Source organism: Meriones unguiculatus, chromosome 9, assembly GCF_030254825.1.
Source record: "Meriones unguiculatus strain TT.TT164.6M chromosome 9, Bangor_MerUng_6.1, whole genome shotgun sequence".
Classification (NCBI taxonomy): Eukaryota; Metazoa; Chordata; class Mammalia; order Rodentia; family Muridae; genus Meriones; species Meriones unguiculatus.
The window spans coordinates 63,272,947-63,300,786 of NC_083357.1; the positions used below are offsets into that span (position 1 = coordinate 63,272,947).

General features: G+C 50.3%; 2 protein-coding genes across 10 annotated transcripts in view; one reads left to right on the forward strand and one right to left on the reverse strand.

Moving 5' to 3' along the window:
* The first annotated feature begins 1,461 nt into the window (after nucleotides 1–1,461).
* On the forward strand, nucleotides 1,462–26,932 carry Chrna2 (cholinergic receptor nicotinic alpha 2 subunit). Of its 5 annotated transcripts, none has more exons than XM_060391355.1 (8): nucleotides 1,462–1,621; nucleotides 7,570–7,722; nucleotides 15,655–15,800; nucleotides 16,800–16,951; nucleotides 17,352–17,396; nucleotides 19,455–19,564; nucleotides 22,315–23,350; nucleotides 24,465–26,932. In XM_060391355.1, exons 3-8 carry the CDS (start codon nucleotides 15,728–15,730, stop codon nucleotides 24,588–24,590), a joined length of 1,542 nt encoding a protein of 513 aa, XP_060247338.1. In that variant the 5' UTR covers nucleotides 1,462–1,621; nucleotides 7,570–7,722; nucleotides 15,655–15,727; the 3' UTR covers nucleotides 24,591–26,932. The 5 variants fall into 5 exon arrangements, with proteins under 5 accessions (XP_060247338.1, XP_060247340.1, XP_060247339.1 ...); XM_060391356.1 differs by lacking the exon at nucleotides 1,462–1,621 and adding an exon at nucleotides 3,569–3,614; XM_060391357.1 differs by lacking the exon at nucleotides 7,570–7,722.
* The window catches only part of Ptk2b (protein tyrosine kinase 2 beta), a 119,239-nt gene continuing 118,182 nt past the window's right edge, over nucleotides 26,784–27,840 (reverse strand). For all 5 annotated transcript variants that reach the window (XM_021654606.2, XM_021654559.2, XM_021654565.2 and 2 more), the window contains one exon: nucleotides 26,784–27,812. In XM_021654606.2, coding sequence (XP_021510281.1) covers nucleotides 27,597–27,812 — 216 coding nt within the window. In that variant the 3' untranslated portion in view covers nucleotides 26,784–27,596. The remainder of the gene's footprint in view (nucleotides 27,813–27,840) is intronic.

The window sequence follows — 27,840 nt, forward strand, 5'->3', positions numbered from 1 at the left end:
CCTTGACCGGCTCTGTGGACCATCTTCTCTAATGTGGGACACATTTTGGTATCCCTCTCCCATCTGCCTGCTTTTCCAAGCAGTGTTTCTGTAATACAACACAGCCCTCCAGTCAGAGCTTGCCAGCCCAGAATACTTTCTCTCTTGAAGCTTAGACGAAATAAATCCAGTCTGTTTCCTCTCTGTGCCCTGTTTATGAAATAACACTGCTTAAAAGTGAGCTGGGCTTCTTGGAGGTTTCTGGAACCTTCCTGCCCCTTGGCCCAGTACTCTCCCTGGTTAAGAGGGAAAATAGAACCTCACCCATTAATGAGTTCAATTAACAAATCCACCGTTTAGTTCCAAGGCTGTTGTGAAAACTGTCTCCCTTACTGAAATCAGTAATTGACATCTGCCTTTGCTCTGGCTGCCGCCAGTCAGGTGGTAGGAAATGGGCTTACTGTGGGTTATTTTTCTGTGAGCTTTTCGGACACTTCCTCTTCTTGCCTTGGGTCTTGTCTGTGACAGATTGTATTCTCTGAGGTTCACACCTGAGAAGCAGGAAGTGGCTGAAAATGTGGTGTGTTGCCCTGAGAAGAGAAAAGTTCTCCTTTTGGGAAGAACTTGCTGTGGAGTGTTGGAGAAAGAAGTGAGGTGACAGAGAAGAGGATATGAGCTGGGTATGGTCTTAGATCCCAGCATTCCGGGCACAGAAGCAGAAGCCCCCAGTGTTCAGTGTTAGCCACAGCTACATACCAAGTTCAAGACCAACATGGGTTACAGGAGATCCTGGCTCCCAAGACAAAGAAACAAACAGGAAACTCACATGCAGACAGAGACAGAGTGAGCGGGGAACACACACACCCCCACCCCCCACCCCCCCCACACAAAGACAGTGTGATGGATATTCTTGGTCATCAACCTGATTGATTATAATATGTATCTGGGTGTACCTGTGAGGGAAAATTTTTTTTTTTTTTTGCTTAAATCATTTGAAGTGGGAAGACCCACTTTTTATCTGGACCTTTTGAGGTGGGAAGGCATACCTTTAATCCCCCTGGGGGTTGGCTGAGGAGTTTACTTTTACAGGAGAACAGTCTCCCTGCTGTGGGTATTTCCGCTGAGCTCAACTTTAAGCTGCTTCTTAGGGGCGCTAAATTCACGTCCTATTTGATGCTCGCTTGGTCTGAAGTGCGCCATTTTTAGTGGGAAGCTCCTTTAGCTCACTCGACAGATATTTACAAAGTACTCACTGTGTCCCAGCGAGCTATTTGGGTGACAGACAAAAAGCTAAGTGCCACAGGGAGTTTTAGTTTAATGGAATGCTGAATTCCGAATGAGGCCAGTTGCTTCCAGAGGACTGAGGCTGGCTGCCTGTCATTTCCTTTGTCCAGTCATTATTTCAGCTGCTCCGTGTCTGTAGTCTCCTACACACAGGAAGCTCCATCCCGTGGTGGTATTTGTCATTCAGAGCCACGCAGTCCTTCCAACAGCGTCTCTGTATTTGGACAGTGCTCACATTCTGTGTGCTGTTTTCTTGTGGTAGACTCCACAAAGGCCCCCTGAGACTGGTCATGTGACCTGGGCTCGCCAGAGTCTTTACCTGAGACTGCGCACGACAATGGACAACCCGAGGAAACAGGTTTGTGCTGGAATTTTCTCCCAGTAATGGCTAGAGTGGAATCATCTAGTTTTTCTAGGGAGGCTGAGGCAGAGCATCTACAATCTGGTCCTAAGGTGGACATGGTACCTTGGAGAGGCCTGGCAACAGCCTTGTTGAAGCTGTATCATGGCATGGCCCATTCTTACAGTGGTGTTTTTGTTTCTAGACCTTCCTCCATATGGGTCCCTGAGATTGAATTCTGGTTGTCAGACTTGGTGGCAGCTGCCTTGGTGGTGGCTGTCTCTCTGGCCCCTGGCAGCAGGATCTCTATCTATACTGGCTTCTTTCATCCTCCCCAAGCTTCTTTGAATTATTAATATCCTTACCAATCCTCATTCTGCTTATATGACTGAAAAACAACAAACAACAAAAACAAAACTCCGGACCTATAAACAAGAACACTGTTAGACACTTACAGCTTAGATACAAACCGTGGATTTTTATAGAAGAGCTGCTCGAACCACAGAATTCAATTTCCATCCACTCTGTTTCCCATCTAGAAGTAAATCGAGGGTAAAGACCTGTGAGCCTGGCTCACTGGCTCTGGTGGACTTCAGGCGGGAGCTGGTGAGCCAGAGGACTTGAGAGAAGGGCCTTGAATGGCAGTTTCATAGCTACCGTTCAGGCAGGGATGGTGCAGACCCCGGGGCTTCAGCAGTCAACCGCATGAGCCTGATCCTGTGCTCCTATCTGGGTTGTGCTATTACTCTTTTTGGTTTTCTGAGCTCAGGTCTCCAGGCTGCCAAAGACCCACACAAATATTCTATCATCACCAACAGAGACACTTTTTTTTTCTTCTCTGTGTAGCACTGGCTATCCTGGACTCACTTTGTAAAGCAGGCTGGCCTAGAACTCACAGAGATCCACCTGTCTATTCCTTCTGAATGCTCACTATCAGCCTTCTAAACCTTTCTGCAGTATCTTCTGGGTCTCTCTATGCCTTTTGGAAATCTGGGTACATCATTAGTAAAATCTACCATGCGGTGACCTTCCTTTTTCCCCTTCTTCTCTTGTCCCTCCTGCTCTCCTCTTCTCTTATTGCCTGGCTTGTGGCTCTTACTTAAGGAACCTGCTTCCACTGAGGTTCCCTGGGGTGCTCTGCTGTTTTCCTCTCTCTGTGTGGCCCCAAGGAGTGGGGATAAGCAGGTGATCAGGATCCTCACCCTTGCTCCTAGACCCCCCAAGACACAGACATTAATATCACATCATCAGACTCTGCTGCTCCCAGCTGAACAATTCAGCTGTTCTAATTTACCCCCTTCCCCAATCTCCCAGAACCCTCTTGCTCTTACCCCTTGCTGTTTAACCTTGGGCACTGACACGCCACTGGCTCTCAGGGCTCACCAAGCGACACACTTCCACCATCACTGATCTCCTCCTTTATCTTCCTACAGAATGAGGGTAACCTGCACTCAAGTTCAAGGTTAGATCTGCTGATGTGCTGGAGCTGGCACCCTCAGGGGCACACAGACAGCCCTCTCAGTTGCCTCTCTATGGGACTGGCAACCCTTACCCCTATAACCATGCCAGAAACCACAAAGCTCCTGCCTCAGCCTCTGGAAGCTTTAACATTGAAAGGGAAATGTTTCAAGAAATGTAGCAAAGGGACATTTGGAAATGAGAGTGAGACACTCCAGGTGGCTGCAGTCCAGGCTTGCATTTCTTTCAACTGCCTTCCATCCTGTGATTTGCCCGCTTCTTAACATTAGTTGAGTTTCCAGCTCTGGCCCAGGAGAAATGAGACGTCATGAACTAGGAAGATTTTCGTGAAGAATGGCGCTTGGCGCAGAAAGCTGCTTCTGTCGGCCTTAGCTGCAAACTCCATAACCATCTTGCTTGAGGGTTACCCATGGCCTTCTTCCCACCCATTGTCCCTTCCTGCCTCCAGATCGCCACATGCCCCAGCAGACAGGGTCTAAGGAGACACAAAATAGCCCCCAAATTTGCAAGCTTCCTCTCACTTCTGTCCACGGTGAGTATGTATGTACGTAGATTCCTATGCTCTCTGACCTGGGAGGTTTGGCTGGTGTTTAGAAAACACGGCATGTCTGGGGTTAGTCTGCATGTAGCCAATAGCTACATAGATGGCTCGGCTGATAAACGGGCTTGTTGCTAGGCCTGGTGCCTCACTCCAATACCTGGGACCCACACGGTGAAGGAGACTCCTGGACACTGTCCTCTGACCTTCATGTGAGTGCTGTGGCCCATGGGCATGTGCACACATGGTGTTGACTTTTTGCTTTCTTGTGAAGATTCGATAGCAGGAGGGGCTTCCTCTTCCAAGGCTCGGAGGCATCTTGATCTCTGGGGCTGTGAGAAGCGCTTTGGTATCTAGGTTTGAGCTAGGGGAACACGATGTTCTGTGTATGTGTTTCTTCAGGGTCCATGGTTTAATACTGTGGTCCTCAGCCTGGGGATCCCTGAGAGGTGGTGGCAACTTTTGAAAAGTATAGCCTAGTAAAGGGAGTTAGGTCACTGGGGTGGGGGTGGGTACCTTTGGATGGGATATTGGACCATGGTCCCTTCCTGCTTCTCCCTTTGCCCCTCAGACTCTGTGAGGTGAGCAGTTTCTCCTACCACAGGCTCCAAAGCAACAAAGTCAACCAGCCTGGCTGTGAGTCAAAATTAACCTTTCTTCCTTATAAGTTGCTTTTCTCAGGTAGTTAGTTCATTGCAGTAACAGAAGTCTGGTAGGAAATTTCTCAATATTTGGCCGGCTATAGTCATCAGTCTGCTAATGGAAGACCCTGGTATGAGCTCCCTTCCCACTCAGTGCAGTGAGTAAAATCAGTTCCAGGTCCCTTAGAACGCATCCAAGACAGTGTGGAACGCTGAGGGAGTGAATGCTGTGTAGAGAGAAGGCCATTGACACAAATCTAGAAAAATAAGGCAGTATCCATTGGGAAATTTACATAAACAAATCCTAGCCATCCACGCATGTAGCCTTGAAATGCTGTGAGCTTTCCAGCTGTTCTTATGTGCACAGGTTCTGGTCTGCATGGCCCTGGGCTGCATAGCCCTGGTTTGCATGGCCGAGATTGTGTAACTAAAAGTTACCTGCACAGCAGCTCGCTGTCACTTTCCGGGCCTGTACACCAGCCATCCTGACTGAGTTCCACAGGGCAGAGATGACTGGCCAGCAACTATGGACAAAATCACACCCTACCTGAGCAGTGTCTCCTGAGCAGAGCACACTGCCCTGTGCCGTGGAGGCCATTGTGGCTGCTGCCTCCTAAAATGCACCCCCAAGGTTAGAATGAGCGCTGTGTTTCTCTGAGGGATATTTGTTAGAGCTCAGCATTTTCTTCATTACCTTTGGACTAAGGAACTCACTACCTGACTCAGATATGGTGCCACATACAGTGGGGTGGACCCCACTGTATGAAGGTCACACACACACACACACACACACACACACACACACACGCACGCACTCCAAGACATGTCCACGGGCCAATCTGATGTAAGCAATCTCTCAATTGAGGCTCTCTTCCCAGATCATTCTAGGTGTGTCAAGGTAAGGCAGTCTAGGAAACTGGGCCCACACCTTTAACCCCAGCACTGCAGAGGCCAGGGCAGGCAGATCTCTGTGGGTTCCAGGGTGCCCTGCATAGTGAGATACTGTCTCATAAAACAGAAACAAACAAAAAAGCAAACAACCACCCCTCAAAACCCAAACCTGTCCAGAACAGGGTGAGAGGCCTCAGATTAAGGGCCTGCCCCTTTGTACCTCCTTCCTCCTGCCCACTCTGACAAACCCCTTCCCCCCCACACACACCCAGTGCTGTTCTGTGTGTGGTACACTGTGAGCTGGGATCTGTGACTATAAACTGCTCTCTTGTGGTGGCCATTCCCATATCTGTATCTGACCAGACTCAAACCATGCTCTGGGTCTGACCACACTCAAAATTCTGAGTGTGAGTTCTTAGAACAAGCAGAGTGGAGCAATTTTGGAAGTGCATCTGTGGAAGGCTGTGTGTGTCTCCACACAGAGGAAAAGCGCTCAACAGAGGTGAAGGACCTTCCCAGAATTCTACCTTTTACGGAGTTGAGGAATCTTCCCCCACTGCTGGAGGTACAAAGCCCACCACCCACCCAGGAGTCCCCAACACAGACGCCTGCCTCTTCAGCCTCCCTCACCGCCAGTTCACGAGCACACAGTTAATCAGATGCGCTGATCTTGACCTTTGTGTGAGGAGGCAGTGGCATGAATAACCAGAGGGGGGAGGAGAATTGACTGTGGGGAGGCAGCAGCGGCAATGGCTGGTTTCCAGGGACAGGTTATAGCAGTACCAACCATGTTTTTTTTTGGGGGGGGGGTTTCTGGTGCCTGTCCCACCATATAGGCAATGGGGCTGCTCTGGGCTGAAGCAGAGCTAACTTCTCCCACCTGGCCTCCAAGCAGGCCCTCCAGTTTTGTAAGTGCTGCTGCAAGCTGCCCATTGACTTCATCCTCTGCTTTACTGAAGTGATGGTTGTTTCTATTGCTGATAGACAAGAATCTTATCAGACATAGTATCAGACATAACCTGATACTTTCTTTTCCTCCATCCTTCCTGCTCCCTCCTCCTTTCTTCTCTCCATTTCTTCTTTTCTTCTTCCCTCCATCTCTGCTTCTTTCTTCCCTCTCTCCTTCCTATCTTCCAGTTTCCAGATGAATAATGCATATAGCTAGCTTCCTTTTTGCATATGCCAAGATGCAACATTTTTAATCATGGTTCATGAGAATATGAGTGTTTCATGATTTTAGCAATCAAATGCTCATCGATAAATGTAATGAGTACAAATGTTTGTGTTTGTACAAACATCACACTCTTACTGTTGGAAACTATTCACAGTGCATATGGGCTCATGGACCCCTCACAGAAGGCCTATGGATAGTCACCATCATTCACAGCCTCCTTTTACTTGTGAGGAAAATGAGGCAAGAACACCTTTTGAGTCTGGCCTGAGGTCACAAATCTGTGACTGAGAAGAACTGGAAATCACGCTCAGCAACCCATGTCCATCAAAGTCAGAAAGCAGAGAGAATAAGCAGTTCAATGGGGAGGCAAAGCTTGGAGTTACTGGAATGGGAGGTGCCGAGGGGAAAGGGCCATAGGGGAGAAGACGTGAAGTCATGAGAAAGCCTAGGACCACTAAACACAGGCGGACAAGCAGGTGCCAGCCTGGCTGTGATAATCTGCAAATTATAAGAGCACCAAAGGTCAGCTTGTAGATTTGGAGCATGACAACCTGGCATCTCTAGAAGACAGAGATCGGGGTCTCCTGCAAGAAGGGCAAGAAGAAGACGGGCCTGAAGCCAAAGCAGGCAGGGTCTGTCTCTGACCCCCTCAGATAGTAGTTGGAGCAGGTGAGAAAGGATGGAGGCAACTGTCGGCTGGGTGTTCCATGGCTCACTCATATTTTGCTGACAACGGTACATTGTTATGACAGATAGAACCACAGTCCTAGAGGACCTCATCTGGGAGGGGGGTGTTTAGGGATCTATGGACACTCCAGAGCGGGGAGCAAGCCATCCTAGTAATTGGTTGAACAGAAGCCAGAGCCGCATCTGTCTGTGCTGGACACAAAGTGAGCAGTCAGTCATAGACTCCTCCTCCCCTTTCAGTGTGTGTGTGTGTGTGTGTGTGTGTGTGTGTGTGTGTGTGTGTGTGTGACAGAAAGAGAGAGAGAGAGAGAGAGAGAGAGAGAGAGAGAACAAGAGAAAGAAAGAGAGAGAGTGCACAGTATGAGAGCACCGTCTGCAGAAGCCGTATTGCTGGTGGCTCTCCAAGACAGCCTCTTCAGTGGCACCTACACGGAGCCACCTCTGTCTCCTGGAGCTGCACAGCCCCAGGAAGACTGAGCATTTTGTTGAACTCGGCCACCCACCCCTAGGAGCTAGCCTGAGTCCCTCATCCAAAAGTGCCTTCCAAACCCTCCAGTTTCTGCATCCGTGCATCCATGAGCTGAGGAGAATGAGCTTCATTCTGCACCTGCCACTCTGCTTCCAAGGGACCCACCTCAGCTATCCCCCGTCTCCAAGCCGGCTGCTTCCCTGCATCCCTTGAGTGCCCTGTCTTCTTCTATGAACACAGGTAAGTAAGCAAGTGATTCCTGAGGCTTAGATTAGAGGTGCTGAGCATGTTGGGGAGACTGTGGATGTGATTTCAGAAGGAAGTTAGTTTGTGAGCACTTAGGAAATGGCAATATCAGAATGCTGGAAGTCACCTGCTGCTGGCCAAAATTCAGGCTCCTGGGACCCCCTTCAGAATGCTGTGAAAGCATCACTTCAGGGTGGCTTGTTTACTTCTGTCTTGTAGTAGCGTCTACTTCGGCATCCTTATCACTACCATTCCCTTGTTCATTTAGGTATTCATTCAGTGAACGTTCTACACTCTTATAAGAATTAGACTCACAGGCACAGATGGGATTTTACTGACTTGAAAGGTAGCAAGACCTCCACGGCTTGTGTGGATCAAAGCTAGAGTTAGTAGACAAGGTACCGAGTCAGCTAACGAAGGCACGTGATCTTCAGGATTCCACCCGACCTTGAGAGGTTAAGCTCCCGTGGTGAGCAGGTCGCTGAGCAGAGCAGCCATGGAAGCAAAGCATGGGCTCTTCATCCCAGGAGCACGTTAGTGAGTGTTATTTGGGAAAACAAACAGTCCAGCATCATTTCCTCTGATCTGGGGGGGTCTCTTTGGTGGAGGACTGAGCTGCCTGTGGTGTGTGGGATGAGGGGTTTCTGGACGGCAGTTTGACGGGAAGAGGCAATGCTCCCGGCAAGGGTAGACTGTGTTCTGATGAGTGAGTAGCTATGGAGCAGCTGCAGTAGGAAGGTGGACAGGGAAGAGGACAGTGTGACAGTGCGACACAGGTGGACAGTGTGAGTTACACACCGGCTTCAGTGGAATCGAACCAAGGTAAGGGAGCAAGGCTGTTAATGAGCTCCGGGTCTGCGGAGGGTGTGCAAGGCCCTGGTGAGAATCATCCTGATGGGGACATGCACACTTTACACTCAGAATAGTTTTTGTTTGTGCGTTCGTTTGCCTGGACCTCATTTACTCAGGCTTAACAAACAGTGCCATCATCCCACTGTCATCTTTATCCCAGAACTGCTAATCTGATTGGTGCTGGGGCTCCGAGTCCAAAGCCTTTCACTGTAAATCTTTGTAACTGGCGGTGGAAGGTTACGCTAATTACTGCTGATTACCGGGAGCAATTTCTCCTTTGGTTTCTGGTGACAAATTAGTGACATGATCACGGTGGGCTAATTGCAAAAGGTGGAGGTCCGAAGCAACTCAAGCACATCCTCTGGAGCCAATTGCATTTCATTTGCACGTTCCTCCAGACAGCCCTTAACAGACATCTCTCCCAGAGTCTCTAAACAGTCCAACTTCAACATGCCTGCTGCACCTCTGGCCTCATTCACAGGAGCAAGCAAATCTTTATTCCTTGTGATACACTCAGATCTGGGAATTTGCAGCCACTGTATTGGTTGAAATGAAGAGTCACTGACTTCCACACAGAGGAACATTTTAGAGCTTTGGATCCATGTGAGTCCAGCTTGGGGATGAACACCTCATCTCTCCCAGAGCCCAGTCTTGATGGCAGCTTGACAACGATGGCCACAGTGTCAGTGTTTCTAGAACACTGCCACGTATTGGCTGAGCTCATACAGTCACCCATAAGGTTGCTGCTAACCCCATATAATTTCGAAGCAGAGGGCTTCTAATGTTTTGTCATTTTTAAGCTCTGTGAAGTAGGGTAACTCTTTCAACTTCTCTGAACAGCAGCCTTTTAATTGCGCATAGGAGACATTAGCACTTTTCCTCCAGACCCTCCGGGGGGTGGGGGGATGTATGTTCTCATGTGGGCAAGGGTACCAAAGTGCTTTGTAAGCTTGAGGGAATATCAATGCAAATTGTACTCAGAAAGATCTAGGAATTAGCATGGAGACAGTCCTGGCATGGTCCTTTCCAGCCTTTACCCAGCTTGTTAAACAGTGTGTCTTTATGTCCATGGGACAGTGCATATGAGGAACTGAGGTTTTTAATTTTTTAATTATCTATTAATTTGTGTGTGCAACTGTGCATACATAGACAGACAACATGTATGTCTATGCACCATGTATCTGTCTTGTGCCTGTGGAAGCCAGAAGGGAACACCAGGTCCCTGAAACTAGGGTTACAAGCCATTGTAATCTGTGGGTTCTGGGAACTTAACCCAGCTATCAGCCAACTGAGCCTTAGCCCAGCTATCAGCCAACTGAGCCATCCAAGGTCTCTTCGTAACCCCTGACTGGTTCCGGCAGTGGGGATGAGGCTTAAATTACTCACACATGCAAATAAATTTGAAGACTTGGTGGCCTTGAGGGTTTCCCAGGATAAAGAGGATGAGAGAAAGAAAGAGAGGCAAAAGGCAAGTCACTACTCCAGGTCTCTCAGCTTAGTCCAACTAAAGTCTTTCTCAGAAACAAACTTTAGGGAGGACTTCCACAAAAGGCTAGCTGTTTAAAGCCTGGAAGAGAAGCCTGAGGGACTGGGGCATCCCTCGATGTCTCAGAACCAACAATGGGGGATAACCGAGTATGTCAGGTATCACACATCAGGGTGTGCACAGCTAGCGAGTTATCTAGAATTATTCTTTCCTATGCTTCCTCTCTGTCATCCAAGTGATTTCATTTCCCCGTCCCTGTTACTCACTGTGCACATTGCTGGCCTGGTGGGCAAACTGTGAGGTGGTGTCATCCCCACTCCACTCCCCCTCCCTTAACGGCATGATTGCCAGGTGATCAGACCAGTGGCCTGAGAGGGTAGGAGAGGTGAGAATGGCCAGGGTGTGTGATGGAGACCTCAGGCGGCAGGTGTGATGAGAAACAGACTTCTCCAGAGACAGTCTTCACTGAGCAGCTTGTGTAATTAGGGAGCTGGGGGACAAACGGGGAGGAGTAGAGGCATTTGGGGGGAGTGTACATCATTGGCTGAGGCTGAGGTGCTGGAAGTGCCTCATTTGCATGAAGGGGAATTCCAGGTGCTTGCTGGACACGACCTTACAGGGCAGGCAGTTTAGCCCGGCTGTGATTACAGGACCTCCTCTGGCATGGGCGAAGGTGCGGGTGTGCAGGACTGCCTGCGCTGGAACATGCAGGCCCCGGGGCAGGGGACAGAGCAGTCCTCACTCCTACCACTCTCTAGATATTTCTGGGGTTGGACACATTCAACCCCACTCCTGCTCTGGACTGGCTCTTCCCCTGTCCACGGTACCTCAGCCCTACAGGGTAGGAGAAGGAAATGAATAATGAATAGGTAACTGGGGATCTGGGGAGATGGCTTGATGGATAAAAAGCTTGGCACACGAGTGTAAGGACTGTAGTTGAGGACCCAGGTAAAAAGCCAGGCAGACGTGGAGGCTGCTTACAATCCCAGGACTTCAGAAGCAGAGACATAGGGTCCCCAAGGGCAAGCTGGAGATCTAGATTAACTGGAGCTGTCATGCTTCAGGTTCAGTGAGAGACCTTGCCTCAACATAGTGGAGACTGATTGAGGTAGACACTCAGTTTCAACTTGGGACCTGCACATGTACACACACACACACACACACTACACATACACAAAATTACACACAAATTAAGTAACCAGATTATAACTGCTGGTTCCCCTAGTCACATTTCCCAGCTCCAGTGGCAAGCCCTGCTTTTTCCCATCAGTTCTTCTAGCCCCCATTCTTCCTAGGCACCTTTTGCAGGGGACACAGAGTGAGCTGAGACCTTGGCCTTCATTTCAAAAAGTGACTCCACAACAGGGCTTCTGAGTCCTCCCCCTGAGGAGAAAGTTCACCGCAGGATTCTGCTCTTCTTGGAGCCTCTGTCTCCTTTGCCCGAGTTTTGGAGGCCTGCGAGTTTAGATACCTTAAACACAGTGAGATTACAGATGCACTCAGGTGTACTGTCACTATTGTGATAGAATAGAGGTAACGCCATGCATGTCCTCAGTCCATCGAAGGTAAGCAGGGCAATGCGGTATCCTGCCATCCTGTCTGTCTCCAGACCCATTAGATCCTCCCCACATTTGAATATTATTTCTCACCCCACATCCACCTCTAAGTTCTGTCTCTGGGAATCTGATGACTCCAGGTGTTTTCTCCTGAAAGTGAAGTTACACTGTGTTTGTGCATAATGTATTCAAAGTTCATCCCTGTCACAGCAAAGGTCAGGATCTTCTTCCTTCCTTCCTTCCTTCCTTCCTTCCTTCCTTCCTTCCTTCTTTCTTTCTGTCTTTCTTTCTTTCTTTCTTCCTTTCTTTCTTTCTTTCTTTGAGACAGGGTTTCTCTGTGTAGCCTTGGCTGTCCTGGACTCGCTTTGTAGACCAGGCTGGCCTCAAACTCACAGAGCTCCACCTGCTTCTGCCTTCCCGAGGGCTGGGATTAAAGGCGTGTGCCACAGCAACTAGCTCAGGATCTTCCTTTTAAAGGCTCTATCCACTGTCCGCACAGGCAATGCTTCGTTTATCACATCTCTTGGGGACTCCTCCCATCACACAATTCACTTTGATGGCGGACGGGAATCTAAGTTCTGTGTGAATTTTGAGTAGAGCCATATTCGAGCCTGGAGGAGGCCATGTAAAACACGCAACGGGTGTTGCTGCACACTAAAAAGATGTTTCAATCTTAATGCTTGTGGTAGGAAATTTGGAAAGTATAGAAAAAAATGTCAGAAAGTTAAAATGCCTCTAATCCCAGCCCCCAGAGACAGCAGGTGTCTGCAGGCTCACAGGAGAAAGAAAGATGACAAGGTTAAAGAACATGCTGGCCCTGATCACGTTCCCTGGAAGTAAAGGAGCTGGGGTTGGGGAAGCAGGCCCAGCACTAGGGTGCCGGCACTCCAGAGGTGGCTCAGCATGGTGCCATCTGTGAGGTTTGCTTCCCCTGGCTGGTCTTCCTGCTGCTCCCCTCAGGGGGGCGCTGTTCTGGAAGAGCTTTCCAGAGCAGACACCTTTTGGAAATCACTGGTCTTTTAGATCTGTTCCCTGGGACATTTGGAGAAGGGTCAGGACAAAGCCAGGCAGCTCTACGAGAACCAGGGCAAGGCAAGGTCAGGTTGGGTACAGCATAGCACAGGAATGAAAGTAACCAGTGGCCAGGCTGGTATTCTCCCAAAGGAACAGGTGATAAACAAAACTGTTGTTTTTTTTTTTTAATATTTTTTTGAGATTATAGTGTAACCACATCATTTCTGCTTTTTCTTTCCTCATTCTAGACCCTCCCATGCATCTCCCCTCTTGCTCTTTTTCAAACTCATGGCCACTTTTTAAAAATTGTACATACATACATACATGTGTGCCCGTCTGTATATATTTATGTGTATGTATGTATGTATATATTTCTGTGCTTAATCTATCTAATATGTATGCATAATCTGTATAACATGTATGTATATTTACACATATATATTCCCATGTACATAATACATAAACACAACCTGCCTGACCTGTATAATGATACTTGTGTGTATGTTTCAGGGCTGACCATTTGGTGGTAGATAGCTAATTGGTGTACTCTCCACTGGGGAAGACTATTTCTCCAGCTCTCAGCATCCCCATCTGTAGTTTCTCATGCGGGGGAGGCATCGTGGGTTTCCCCCTTCCATGTGAGTATATCTATTATCATCCTTGTTCGGCTCATATTTAGGCAGCCATGTTGGTGAGGCTCGGTGGGTGTAGCTGCTGACCTTTCTAAGAGACACAGCCTCACAAGCAAACTCCCTGTTGGTCTAGCTCCTGTAGTCTCCGCACACTCTTTTGCAATGATTCCAAAGCCTAAGGTGCAGTCGTTACGCTGTAAAGGTGTCAGTGGGGCCTGGACGCTCTCTGTGGGGTGCTTGATGGTGTGAGGACAACTACCCCAGGCTAGACCCCAGAGGGGGGTGCGCACGCAGGATCTGGCTGGGTGACAGGTTGAACTCAGTAATGGTGGGGCTGTGGGTTAGGGGCAGAACATTGCAAATTTTAACGAGCCCCTGACTTGAAATACTTTGTGAAAATTGAGGCCGGCGTAGCCTTCCCCTAAGCACATCCTGGAGCCGTCAATTGTAGCAGCAAATACGTTCCATAAACGGCAGCCTGTTGGCACTCCCCCGCTCACTCTTTCCCTACTTGGCTCGGACTGCTTCTGTGTGCTGTCACTGGGTCATGGTGCACTGACCTCCACACTGCCGCCCAGTGCCTGGCCCTTCTCCTCGGGGTTCTGGAGTTTACACACGGACTCCTGGGACTCCACTGGACTGTGTACCTGTCCCAGGAGGTCACAGCTGCCCCACAGACAAGCTGAACTCCCAGTGGTGTTAGCGACATGGCCGGGACTCAAAGTCACGCTTGCAGACTCTGGATGCGGCGAGGAGCGCGATGCAGAGCGATGGCAGTATGGAGAGGCAGCAGCTGGCTGGTGATGCTAGGTTCTCCGCTGGCAGCCTGGGACAGGGCAGGATAGACTAGAGAGGAAGGACCAGAGAAAGGCAGCTTCGCAGCTCCGTCGGTAACAATTCTGATTCCCGATTCCTGCGGGGATGTGGCCGCTTCTATGTTTAAAACGTACTCTGACACCTATTTTTGAAATCATGGTTAAGTACACACAACAGAAAATTAACTGTTAGTGGCATTCGGGGCTTTGGGAATGGTGTGGGCCTATCGCCATTCCAAAACATTCCGGAACATCCCAGGACATTCTCGTCACTGTCAAAAGGAAATACCATGTCTGTGCTAAGAGCCGGTGTTCCAGCTCTAATCGAGAGACACAAGGTACCCCGTGTGGACGTTTGGATATATGAACTTTGTGCGCAGGTGGACATGAATACATACATAGGTTTGGCTGGGTGGCCAGCAAGTCCCAGAGGTCACCTGTCTCTACTCCCCTTGTGTTGGGATTACAAGCACAAGCCCCTACACCCTGCTTTTTTAGATAGATTCTGGGGCTCGAACTCAGGTCCTTGTGCTTACAAGGCAAGCCCTTTACTAACTTAACCATCCCGTCAGCCCTGGATATGTAAGCTTTGAAGGGCAATACTTGGTACTGCTGTGGTCACGGGATTGAGTCCTAGACTATGTAAAATAATTCATCAGCTTAGGAGGATCCTCCCCTCCAAATCCCCCCCCCCCCGTGTGGGACATTTTTTAACCATCGTAAGTATCTCTCCTTCTCAGCCCTACGACCTTCCTGCATCAGCTCCAGGTTCACCATTTCCTAGTCTACAGAGGACGGCCACAGCTCACTCACCAAGAACATTTTTTTTAAGTAACAGCATTTTTTGAAATATTCATTTCTAATTTAAAACGCGCTCTTTGGTCCATGCTATTACATTCACAGAACTGTGCAACCATCACCACTAAGTCTTTCTAGAACCTTCTCCATGCCCTGCAGACAGCCCGTTGATCATTAGCAGTCATTCCCCATTCCTTCCACTCACTCTCATCTGCAACGTATTTCCAGATTCGACAGGCCTGGAATGCACGTACCAACGGATTCGTGCACCAGGAGGCTGGTTTCTTTCACAAAGCGAGCTTGCGAAGTTCATCCCTTCAATCACACACGCCATGTTAGCACCTGATTCCCTTTTGATGCCTGCATTGTATTCTGTTGTTTAGATAGGCCAACCTTTGGCCAGTTGTTCATCACTGACAAGCATTTGATTATCAGAATCTTTGGGTCATTGTCACTGGTTAGCCATATTCTTCTGCTGGCCACTATATCCACATGGTTATCCCCAGTTTACAGATAAGGAGCCGAGGGCACTAGGGCAAGAATGCTAGTACCGTCTTCCTCTGTGAAGATCAGTCGTGTCTTAGCTTGTCAACAGTTAAGTGACTCCAGAAAAGAGAGGTCTGTCTCCTCCGAGAAGCAGAGCAGCCAAGAATCCCCACACTCCAGGCAGGCCTGTTGATGGCCTTTTGCTCAGCTTTAAAACCTTTCTGAAAGACAAAGACAGTACATGTCATGCCCCTTGACGCTAAGAGTCCTTCCCTTGGCTTATTCAGTTGCAGAGGAGAGACGGGGCCTCGTGGAAACCAGTTCCTGGAGGTCCAAGAGAAACCAGAATCCTCTGAAGCCATGGCCCCCTTCCATCCTGCTCTCCAGTCCTGGATACATCTTTGTCTCCGATGTCTCCTGCTGATGCCAGCAGGTGAGTGGATGCCACCGCTACCACTAGGACTTCATCTTCCCCCTGTGCGCTTACAGGCCACATGGTGGACTCTCCGGAAGGCCAGCTTGTTTCATCCTCAAGGCTACAGGGGGCATTTAAAGCCATCAGCTGGGTAGCCGGTACCACAGGATAGAGATGGGTGGCTAGCTCAACACTAGTACCAGGAGCTTTGTCACCTTAAAGGTCCCAAGCTTCAGTGATCTTGTTGGCAAAATGCAAACAACATCGTAGACCACTGAAGATTGCTGTGGGGGTGAAGGAAGCTGGCACCCAGCACACGGGCTGGGGCCGGTGTGCAAGTTCACATGCAGTAGTTATGGTTATTGCCGTGATTTCTGTCCTAGTGGCTTTTTTGGATTTTTGTAAGGCAGCAGAGTCCCAGAATGGAGAAGCTATTATGCAAAACACGATAAAGGCGTGATAAATTCCAGCAGACAGTTTCACATAGCTTTGCCCAGCTGATGAGAACTGGTCAGAGCTGGCGATTTAAGAACTCAGGGTAGTACCCTGTGTGGGAGAAGATGTTCTCATGGGTGTCAGTAGCTTGCTGGAAAAGTGGAAGGAAAGGAGAAATCTCACCATCAGCCAGGCTCACAGCAGTGGGTAGAGCCTCTCTTCAGCCATCCCCTGTACCACCATCCCCCACGCCCCCATCCCCCACATCCCCATACCCCTTGGGGCTCTTTGGCTCTCGCTGAGACTGGTTTCTAGGTCTGAGCTTTCTTGCTAGGCTGTGGCAGCCCACACTACCTGACCTTTTACAGGAAGGCACCTAGAGTGATTGCTGCTTGCTAAGTGCTGATACGGCTTAATCTGTGGAATTCTCAGTGGGGTTTGAGATGGCCTTCCTCTCTATCCACCCCTATGCTGAGGGGATACGATGCTGAGTGCCTCTGCTTTCATGGGAGGTGGAAAGAAGGCCACAGGCTCGCCTCCTTGACCTCATGCAGACTCTTCTTTTTCGTTCCTGTTCCACAGTGGTGTCCCAGCAAGGCTCACACACCCAGGCTGAGGACCGCCTGTTCAAACACCTGTTTGGGGGCTACAATCGCTGGGCACGGCCAGTGCCCAATACCTCTGATGTGGTCATTGTGCGCTTTGGACTGTCCATTGCCCAGCTCATCGATGTGGTAGGCCTGCCCTTTCACACTGAGTGCCCTTGATCGATCCCCAGACCAGCTGATTCTTCTCTCATGTTCATCCCTGGATTCAGCTTAGCTCTTCTCCCACCAGCCCTCAAGGCCCACCCTGGCCACAGCATGCAGCTACCTTGTTGGGTTGCCTTCCTTCCCAAGCCTTGGAGGCCCCAAGAGCACAGGCTGTCAGAAGATAGTTTTCTAAAACCCATGGTCACCCCCTCAGATCCCCAGGGTGACCCTGGGTGACCCTGGGAAATTTAAGTGCTGGTGACCAAGGTAGGAGGGATGGCTGGGCTTGGGTGTCCTGTGAATGGATCCCCGATGTGTCTGTCTTCTGGGCTGATTCATCAGTCACCCCAACTGTTCTTAATTTCTATCTCTGCCACTCCAGGATGAGAAGAATCAAATGATGACAACCAATGTCTGGCTAAAGCAGGTAAGCTTTCCCTGGTAGGAGTTGGCAGCCATGCATAGTCTCTGGCCCCTTCTAGGACCCTCACTATCAAGGGACCAAGGAGCAGCTAGATGTTGAATTCATGAGTCATAATCACACCTAAAGTACTGTAGGCTGCTCTCCCTGAGGCTGGCTTTGGTATGACCATTGTCTTATTCTGCTGTTGTTTCTACCCACAATACCAAGGGACCCTCTCCTAGATTCAAGCATTTCATAGTTCTAGGTCCTGTAGGACAGCTTACTAAATCAGCACCCTGACATCACAGGACGAGAGGGCACCCAGATATGCCCAGCTTCAAGACCCATCTCTTTCTACATGTGTCTCAGAGACTGTGCTGCCTGACAGATGACCCCAGAGCCCACAGGCGTAAAGCAATGACCCGTTTACCACACTGCATGCGTTTGTGACCTGGTGGTCAGATGGCTTTCTGTGCTTTGAATGATGACCTTGGCCGGCTGTGGTTAGTCTGTTTCTGTCTAAAATGGCTTCTCTTTGTCAAACCTCTGTCTACAAAAATATCTGGAGTCGGGAGGAGACAACAATACCATCTCTCCGTGGAAGAAGAACTGAAGAGTGTGGAGCTCGGGTGGGCCACTGTTGGGCAGACTCAGGGGCTGCTTAGAGCTGGAATCTTACCTTACCATCCTTCTGCCCAGCTAACCCCAAGGCCTTAAAACGGGGATGACAGAAGAACACCAGGAAGGGAAGCTAGCCCCTGCCCTTAGCTTCTTATTCTGGCCCCATGGGTACCTGACTGACCTTGTCTCTAGCTAACACTCAGAAACCCACAAAGACCAAGGTGGTGACATATCAGAGTCGTTTGAATAGGTCCCTTTTTTGATGTGGGTGTCCTATACACAGTCCCTGACTCACTGGGCCCTGGATGGTGTCGAGCTGTGTGATAGATGCTTCTAAATTAGACACTTGGGTCAGAGGTCACTCTGAGCCAATCCCTATTCACTCTGGAGTCAGCGGAAGTTCTCACCCTCATCCCTATAGATGAACCAATCGAACCAGAGTGAAGAGGAAGTTTTGAAAGGCAAATAGTCATGTCAGGGGTTGGGGAGGTCTAGAACCTAGGTCACCACAATTGTCCTGGTCACCTGTGCCAGGGCTTGTGTAAGAGGAGAAGGAAGAACACTGTGGTGGAGCCAGGCCTTTCATTGCTGCTTGGGACGAGCCTGAGATGCCAGAGAATTATCAACCCTCTGGGAGTCCTTATCTGTATGGGGGTGACTCGGCTATCTTATGCCTCTGATAGTCAGATCCCTCCATTTGATGTTAGCATCCCCAAATGTTTAAACCCAAAATAATAAGAACTCTGTTTTGGGAACTGAAGCATATAGCCTAGTTTGGTACATTGTTTGCCTGGGAAGTCCTAGGTTTGATTCCCCAGCACCACATAAATTGGGTGTGGTGGCATGAAGGCAACCCTCATACTTAGGAGGTGGGTGCTGGGGAGGAGAAGTTCAAGGTCGTTGTAAGCTGGATGAAAGCTTGGGCTACATGCAACCCCATTAAACAAAACAAACAAACAAACAAACAAACAACAAGAAAACAAACAAAATCTGGTCTTAAAACCCACTTGGATCTGTTCTGGTGGAAGTGTAGCTGGGACCTAGAGCTTTCTCTTCCTGCTGGGACTCCTGGATGGGGAGGTCTCCAGAGCATAGTTTGAAGGTCCCAGGAAACTGTTCCGGCTTCCCTGTCTAGTTTTAGTTCTGGCAGGTCCTGCTCTGTCAACGTGTGACTGCATAACAGATTCCTGTCAGAACAAGGGCTGGAGGACACCCGAGGGCTGGAACGACAGGTGTGCTGGACTGGCAGCCTGGGATTTCGGCTACCAAAGTCAGAGCAGAGCAGGCTGGTTATCAGAGATGGTTTGCCTGATTCCCATGGCTGAGCTCTTTCCTGGCATCACGGCCCCCTTTGAATTCTGTGGGGAGGGACTTGGGGGACCTCTGGGTCCCATAGCTCATTTCAGACCATCTTGAGGTCCCCATGCGACAGTGTCCTGATGTGACCCTTCCCCTGAGCAGGAATGGAATGACTACAAGCTGCGCTGGGACCCAGACGAGTTTGGCAACATCACTTCCCTCCGGGTCCCCTCAGAGATGATCTGGATCCCAGACATTGTCCTCTACAACAAGTAAGGAGCCGATTATTGATTAAAACGAACCCTGGGTGGGAAGATGGCTCCATGAGTAAGAGCCTCGGTGTGCAAGCAAAAAGATCTGAGTTTGAATCCTCAGCAGCCGCATAAAAGCTGGGTATGACTGTGTGTGTGTGTGTGTGTGTGTGTGTGTGTGTGTGAGAGAGAGAGAGAGAGAGAGAGAGAGAGAGAGGGAGACGGAGACGGAGACAGAGACAGAGACAGACAGACAGACAGACAGGCTTTAGCCCTGGGGGCAGGGGATCCTAGGAGCTCACTGGTTAGTCAGTTTAGCCAAGACAGCAAACTTAAGATTCTTGAGAACCTGTCTCAAGAAGTACAGATGGAACACGATTAAGGAAAGACACTGGACGACGTCCTCAGGCCTATTCACACCCAAACATGCAACATCACACCCACACATGTATACGCCACCATGTTCACACATGCACACACAAGCACAAACATATATGCACACACAAGCACAAACATATATGCACACATGCACACTAGCACACACACACTCACTCACATGCGCACCAGCACCCCTCACCTGTGGTCATACACTACACTCGCAGGCACACATACTCACACACTGCATACACATACATGCACACATGTTGTACCAGCATGTGTGCACACACATACACACACACTTCATATGTACATACACCAACAGTCATGCATGCATAACAAGGGCACATGAACATGCACATATGTGCACTGGCATTCCCCCACACGTGTTCATATCACACACACACACACACACACACACACACACACACACACGAGTTTCTCGTAAAATAAACCGAAAGCTGTTCTTTCCTTTTTGCTTGGGGAAGGATGCTAACTCTTAGATGGTGGCAGTGTCTCTTGCTAGCACGCTTTCTAAAGCAGCCCAGTGGGGGACACGGTGCTCCTTTCTTGAGGTAGGAACAGGAACAGAATGCCCTTGGTGTGTGTGGAGGGAGGGAGGGGGTCACATGATTTGGGATAGCATAGTCAACTCCCTTGCTGGCGTAAGCCTTAAGCACCTGCTGTTGGCCGGAGTCAGGCCACCCCTGCCCCAAGCCCCATCTCAGGGCCCTTAGCAGGCACCTAAGGATCCCTCTAGTTTCTGCTTCTGCCTGACAGATCGGGAGCAAAGTCCCGGCAGCGGACGGGTTTGAGTTTTAAGAGGGTCGACAGGGAGTTGGTCGCTGATACCTGACTGCCACAGAAGATCTGCCGGGAGGACAAAGGCTAATCCGGGGCGCTGCAGGCGTTTAAAGCGAGTGCTCCCCACGCCCTCCTCCAGATTAGTAGGCAAAGGGTCAATGAGGTCACGTGGTCTCTTGCCCCAAATGGGAGCCTGTTGCCATCTAGTGGTAGCTATGTGAAATGACCAAGAGCATCGCTGTAGGTTTGGGTGGAAGGTGGGAATTTGGGGTGGAGCTTGAAAGACTAGAATATACTCCCGGGGTGGGGGGTGGGGGCAGCGGCGGCGGCAAACGGCTCGGTCTTCTACAAATCCCACCTGCCAGTCTCTCCCTTATTTCTGTGAACCCTGATGCTTTTATGCCCTCGTCTCCCAGGTCAAGGCCTTACTGACCCCATTCAGCCCCTCCAGGAGCATTCCAAATGCCCTATGGTATGGTGGTGTCACTTGAATTCATGTAGTTCCCCAAGGGCAGGGATCACATCTCACATCCCTCAGGTACAGGCCCTGGCAGATGAAACTGGCCCCCAATACCATGCTAAAGGCACAGACTACAGGGAGTTTCCTCGCCAGCCAAAATGTTAGTGTCTTCTGGAAAGGAACAGAAGATCTGGACGCAGAATCCAGGATCCGCCCCTTCTGCAGCTAGCTCCCCATTTGCATAGTGAGAGAAGTCAAAACGCTCAAAAATCATTACAGTCAGGTATGGTGGAGCACGCCTGTTACCCCAGAACTGAAGGTACCGAGGCAAGAGGCTCACAAGTTCAAATCCAGCCAGGAAGTTGTGGGCCAGCCTGGGCTACATAGTGAGACAACAACAAACTCCACAAAAACGTCAATATGCTAAGTGGATAAAAATAGGGGGCCAGGGCTGGAGAGATGGCTCAGAGCACTGGCTGCTCTTCCAAAGGTCCTGAGTTCAATTCCTAGCAACCACATGGTGGCTTACAACATCTATAATGAGATCTGGTGCCCTCTTCTGGCATGCAGGTGTACATGCAGGCAGAGCACAGTATGCATAAGAAATAAATCTTTAAAAAAAGGGGGAGTCTCAGACTATAAACGTCCCATGATTTTTAAATATGCAAAATTTGAGTGGTGGTGTCACACGCCTTTAATCCCAGCACTCCCGGGGCAGAGGCAGGCAGATCTCTGTGAGTTCAGGGCCAGCCTGGTCTACAGAGTGAGTTCCAGGACAGGGCTACACAGAGAAACCCCTGTCTAGGAAAAAAAAAAAGAATATGCAAAAGTGAGTCACAGTCTACAGTAGTCAGATATGTAAGTATAACATCAAAATGGCAATAATATGGTTTTTTTTGTTTGTTTTTGTAAAATTTTTACTTCTGCAATTAAAACAAAATTGAAAAGATTGAAAATTGGTGTTTGAAAAGACAGCTCAGATACATCTGTCTGTAGGAGAGATCCACACTCTTGCACAAATGGCCCTCGCCGGCCAGTCAGTGGTGACTTTGTTTACCCAGTTGCCCTGCTGCCAGTTTCCTGGAGGAGGCAAGTACCTCGGGACCCCAGCTTGTCTCCTCTTTCCCAGCGCAGATGGGGAGTTTGCGGTGACCCACATGACCAAGGCCCACCTCTTCTTCACGGGGACTGTGCACTGGACGCCCCCGGCCATCTACAAGAGCTCCTGCAGCATCGACGTGACCTTCTTCCCCTTTGACCAGCAGAACTGCAAGATGAAGTTTGGCTCGTGGACGTACGACAAGGCCAAGATCGACCTGGAGCAGATGGAGCAGACGGTGGACCTGAAGGACTACTGGGAGAGCGGCGAGTGGGCCATCATCAACGCCACCGGGACCTACAACAGCAAGAAATACGACTGCTGTGCCGAGATCTACCCGGACGTCACCTACTACTTCGTCATCCGCCGGCTGCCGCTCTTCTACACCATCAACCTCATCATCCCGTGCCTGCTCATCTCCTGCCTCACGGTGCTCGTGTTCTACCTGCCCTCCGAGTGTGGCGAGAAGATCACGCTGTGCATCTCGGTGCTGCTCTCGCTCACCGTCTTCCTGCTGCTCATCACCGAGATCATCCCGTCCACCTCCCTGGTCATCCCGCTCATCGGCGAGTACCTGCTCTTCACCATGATCTTTGTCACCCTCTCCATTGTCATCACGGTCTTCGTGCTCAACGTCCACCACCGTTCCCCCAGCACCCACAACATGCCTGGCTGGGTGAGGGTGGCCCTGCTGGGCCGGATACCCCGGTGGCTGATGATGAACCGACCCCTGCCGCCTATGACGCTCCACGGCTCCCCGGGTCTCAAGCTCGGCCCCACGTACCGCTGGCTGGAGACCAACATGGATGCTGAGGAAATGGAGGAGACAGAGGAAGAGGAGGAGGAGGAGGAGGAGGAGGAAAACATATGTATGTGTACAGGCCTCCCAGACTCTTCCATGGGAGTCCTCTATGGCCATGGCAGCCTGCATCTGAAGGCTCTGGGGCCCAAGGCCAAGGCTCCATCCCAGGATAGTGAGATCCTGCTGTCTCCTCAGATACAAAAAGCACTAGAGGGTGTACACTACATCGCTGACCACCTGAGGTCTGAAGACGCCGACTCTTCGGTGAGTTGGGCTGACGGAGGGGCCCCTCCATGGGTGATCTTGCTGGCTTCAGCAGGGAATAATCCCACCCCTGGGCATCAGCTTGGGTAACCCCTTCCCTTCCTGTAAGGACCAGCCTCCCTCTGTCATGTCCGAGGAGTCTGGACTCAGTCATGAGAGGGGAACACTAGCTGGCAATTCTCTGGTCACCTCCAGGCCGACGGCAAACTATCACAGAGCCTCTTCCACTCTGTTCAACCTAAGTGAGGGAGAGCGAGCAGAAACCCGGGTGCTCAGATGTTGGCCTCCCTCTGGCCAGCCTTTTTCTGGCCAGCCTTTCTCATGAGAAGGTGGGGGCATGGCAGAGAGAGAGAGAGAGAGAGAGAGAGAGAGAGAGAGAGAGGCTGCTCTTGGCAGGGATGAAAACCAAGTACAAATGTGATCAGTGCATTACCCTGTGTTCTCCTTCGCCTGGGCTCTGGGCTTTCTGTGACTTTCCCTGTTCACTCATAAACCCTGCAGTTTCTCCGCTGAGCCCGGGTAGCTCCCCTCCCCAGAACCTGGTCATCCCCTTAGCATCCAATGGAGGAGTGAGAGGCCTGAGGTTACTGTGAGGTGACCTTATTGAATAGATAAGAACATTGACGGTTAATTTGACAATGTCTAAAGATTTTAAATCTTCTGCCCTGGCCTATGAAAAAGCAGCCCCGGCTCTTCCACACTGACTTGTCTCTGAGCCACAGTCTGCCTCTTTCTGTCCCCTTCAGGTGTGGGTGGAGGTAGCATGGGACAGCACAGTATATATGGCAGCTCTATGCCTGCTGTGAGCTACATTTCAGGTTTTCTGATTTTGAGGCTCCATGCTCTCTTGGTGGTCCCAGCTTCTCCTCATGCCCCCTTGGATTCCTGAACCGGGGATCACATGGAAACGGGAAAGAGAGAGTGAGACTGCCAGAGATGCATCAGCCCTGAGCTAACCCCTGCTTCTCCGCCCATCTCCATGCGTGAGATAACTGTGGCTTCCCAAGCCTTCAGTAGTCTGCTGACTGCTGCCTCCGTGGGTCTGGATGGGGGAGGGACATTTGCTCTTCCCAAAGCCTGGCTCTTGTCACTGTAAGCCCAATTCTTACTTCAGGTGAAGGAAGACTGGAAGTATGTGGCCATGGTGGTAGACCGGATATTCCTCTGGCTGTTCATTATCGTCTGTTTCCTGGGGACGATCGGACTCTTCCTTCCTCCCTTCCTAGCTGGGATGATCTGACCTCACGTCCCTCGTGTTGGCTCTAAGGTGGCCTTGGCAACTAACTTCTGGTCTTGTCTAACTGGAACCGTCTCTAGAATGTTCTTTCGGCGTCAATACCATCTGCTTGCCGTGCTTCTATGAGGCCCCCAGACTAGCCTGGACCTCACCTCCTCCTTGGAAGAGCTCGTGGTACCATTGTTGTGACAGCGCTGAGGCCACTCAACGTGACACCTCTTTAGGGATGCTGAGGAGCTAGGAAAGGTGAAGCCATTTGCTCTGCAGAAGGGGAATGACTTGACGGGGACATGAGGCAGGTGTTCCTGAAAGAGCAATAGGGACTGCATGTGACCAAAAGGTCAAACAAAGGGATTGGGGGGGGCAGACCAGGGCAAAGAGAAATAGAATACAGGCCCAAAGGTGGGCCCATGGGACTAAGCCTGGCGCGGAAGAATTCTGAACAACACGTTGGATTCAGAGCATCAGAGAGGACAGACAACTTGGGAGCGGAAGCTGGGGAGGCAGGTTGGGGTATCTTTAATCCAGGCGCAGGAGGAAGTTCATACTTTCCTCCGAACCTGTCTCCATGTGCTTTGTGAGGAAATACCAGGGATAAGGCCACTTCCGGAAGGAGTGGGGCACAAAGGAAGGTCTGGATCGGTGGTTCTCAAAGACCCTTTCACATGGGTCACATATCAGATATCCTGCATATCAGACATTTACATTACAGGTCATGACAGTGGCAGAATTACAGCTCTGAGGTAGCAATAAGATGGAGTTATGGTTGAGGGTCACCCCAATGTGAGGAACTGTATTAATGGGTGGCAGGGTTAAGGAGGGTTGAGAACCGCTCTTCGAGATGCCCTGGTGGATGCTTGGGGCAGAGAAATGGCAATATTGAGTATAAGCGCATGGGCTGTCATTCATCTGAAGGGCACCTTTGAGTCCCCAGGTTGCCCTCAGCATCCTGTCTCACTGTTCCGTGCTGCAGAGAGGTCTAATAATTGCTTACAGGCTCCATGGCCACCTTAAAGTCACCAAGTGGACAAACTGAGAAGGCAATATTCACTGTTGGCATCCCTCTTGCCACCCACAGGCCCTGGGCCCAATTCCCTGCTCCGTCAGCATGCCTCGCATAGGAACTGAGATCCTTGCTTTAAGCTCTTTCAACTGTGTACTCCTTCTGGGCAGGCTCTCTGCTTTTCTTATTCTCTCCAGTTCATGCGGGGTGAGAGAGTTCAGCCACTCACTGTATCATTCATTCTGAGTAGTGGAAAGGAACAAGCTGGGTTGCTTTGGGCTCCAGAACTGCTATAATTCCCTAAAAGCTTAAGGGAGGTCTCTTCCCCAGCCTTCCCAGGGCCCCATCAGGTGGCTAACCTGCTCTGAACTGTTCTATGCAACTTGTTCTTGAATGTGTAATATTCTAAGACCCTTCACAACACAAAAGTCAGGGGATCGGCCTCTTAGGACATTGCCCAGTCTCTGAGGAGCCAGACCCCAGAAGCTAACAGCAATCAGATTCAGGATGGCTTAGCAATATAGAGTCCAAGATAGGAAGCAGAGTAGGGTGAACTTCTGGTTTCTCGGTTGTAGGGTGCTTTTCTTTTGAACCCCACACACTGCACCTTCACAGACCGAAGGGGAGCTTGCTTATGAGAGGCCTTACCCAGACACCCTCCTTCCAGTTCTCATGAGACTGGACTCAGTCACCAATTCAGATCTTGGCTTCCACTTGCTCCAGGGAATGCAGCCTGCACCCCCCCCCCACCAGTGTTCCAAGCCCTGAGATGCGATTTCCTGCTGCCTGCTGCATTATTTACATCTCCCATCCTCCTGGCACGTGAGCAGAACCGTGGAACAAAGCTGAGACGGCTGCTGTCGAGGGTGCCATGATTTTAGGTCAGCCACCTCAGCTGTCCCTGGTATCATCTAGTCTCCTCCAGAGCTTAGGAGGTTCGGGGAGAGTCAGGAGACGAAGTGTTCCACAGAGGGAACTGCACAGCATCTCCCTGGAAAGCTGCCTTTTAGATGAGGTGTTGCTACCGCCCACCTGGGGCAAAGGGCAGGAGAGTACCACACAGCTCCTGCTCTGTACTGGACAGGGGTAGAGCCGATTCTCCCAGGGCAGCAGCTCCAGGTCAACTTTCTCTGCACTCCCCCCCCCGCCAAAGAGCAGATCAAATAAACAATACAGTCAAGCTAGCCACAAAGTAAATGGTAATGATTTTAATTCAACCACAGATCAAAAAGAAGGGAGGCAAAAGGAAGTTCTCCACAAACATATGAGAAAGGAGCAGATGTGAAAAGGGAGAAGAGCAAAAAAAAAAAAAAAAGAAAGAAAAAGAAAAAAAAAAGAAGAAGAGTAAGAAAAGAGGGAAGAAGAAAAGAGGGAGAAGAGAAATGCAGGAAGGGCACAAAGTCCCATTCTGACCTCCGACTCTCTGCTTCTTCCCTGTGGCACTCAGTTTGATAAAAACACAGAGCCCTATGGCCAGATTGGTTTGTTCCTGGACTACGGCCCATGGCTGTCCATCCAGGCCAAACTCACATTAAATAAATTCCAATGTACACTGTACAAGAGAGCTAGGCCCAGCCTTCCTCTCACCGGCCTCTCTACAAATAAAGCCCCTCCCTGTCCCCTCCATATCGGGGTCCCTGAGGGCTGAAGAGGAAGGAAATACTGGCTCTCAAATGTCCATGCAGATAGCCATTTTGGCTGGTAGGGGTACAACCATGACCCCAATGATGCCGCAGCTACCCAGGCTGGGGTAAGAGGGAGCGGCTGGCAGCAGTACCCCTATGAACTATGTCACCCCACCCTGTGTCTGTGCCCAGAGTCCTCTCTGTCCAGATGTAGTCCGAGGAGCACAGCCTGGGGTGGTTGGGGAAGGGGGAGTCGTGCAAAGTGGTGAGGGGGGGACTCTTCTCAGCCTTCCCTAGAAGACCAATAACCAAAGGCAAGGCAGGAAAGGTACACCATGACAGGTAGGGGCAGAAGATGCAGGCAGGTGGCCCTTCCTCTGGTCACTCCGCAGGCGGGTGGGCCAGATTAGCCAGAACCTTGGCTTGGTCCACGGCATCCAGCAGGTTCTTGGCATCCACAGCCAGGGTGTGGGATGCTGTGAGCATTTGCCTCTTGCAGTCCTCACTCAGGGACGTCACGGCGTTCTGCTGAGCCAACCTCATCTTGTTGATGAGCTCTGCCAGGTCTTTGTTGAGCAGTTTCTGGGTCCCCTCGATCTGGCGGGCAAGCATACAGAGAGGTCGA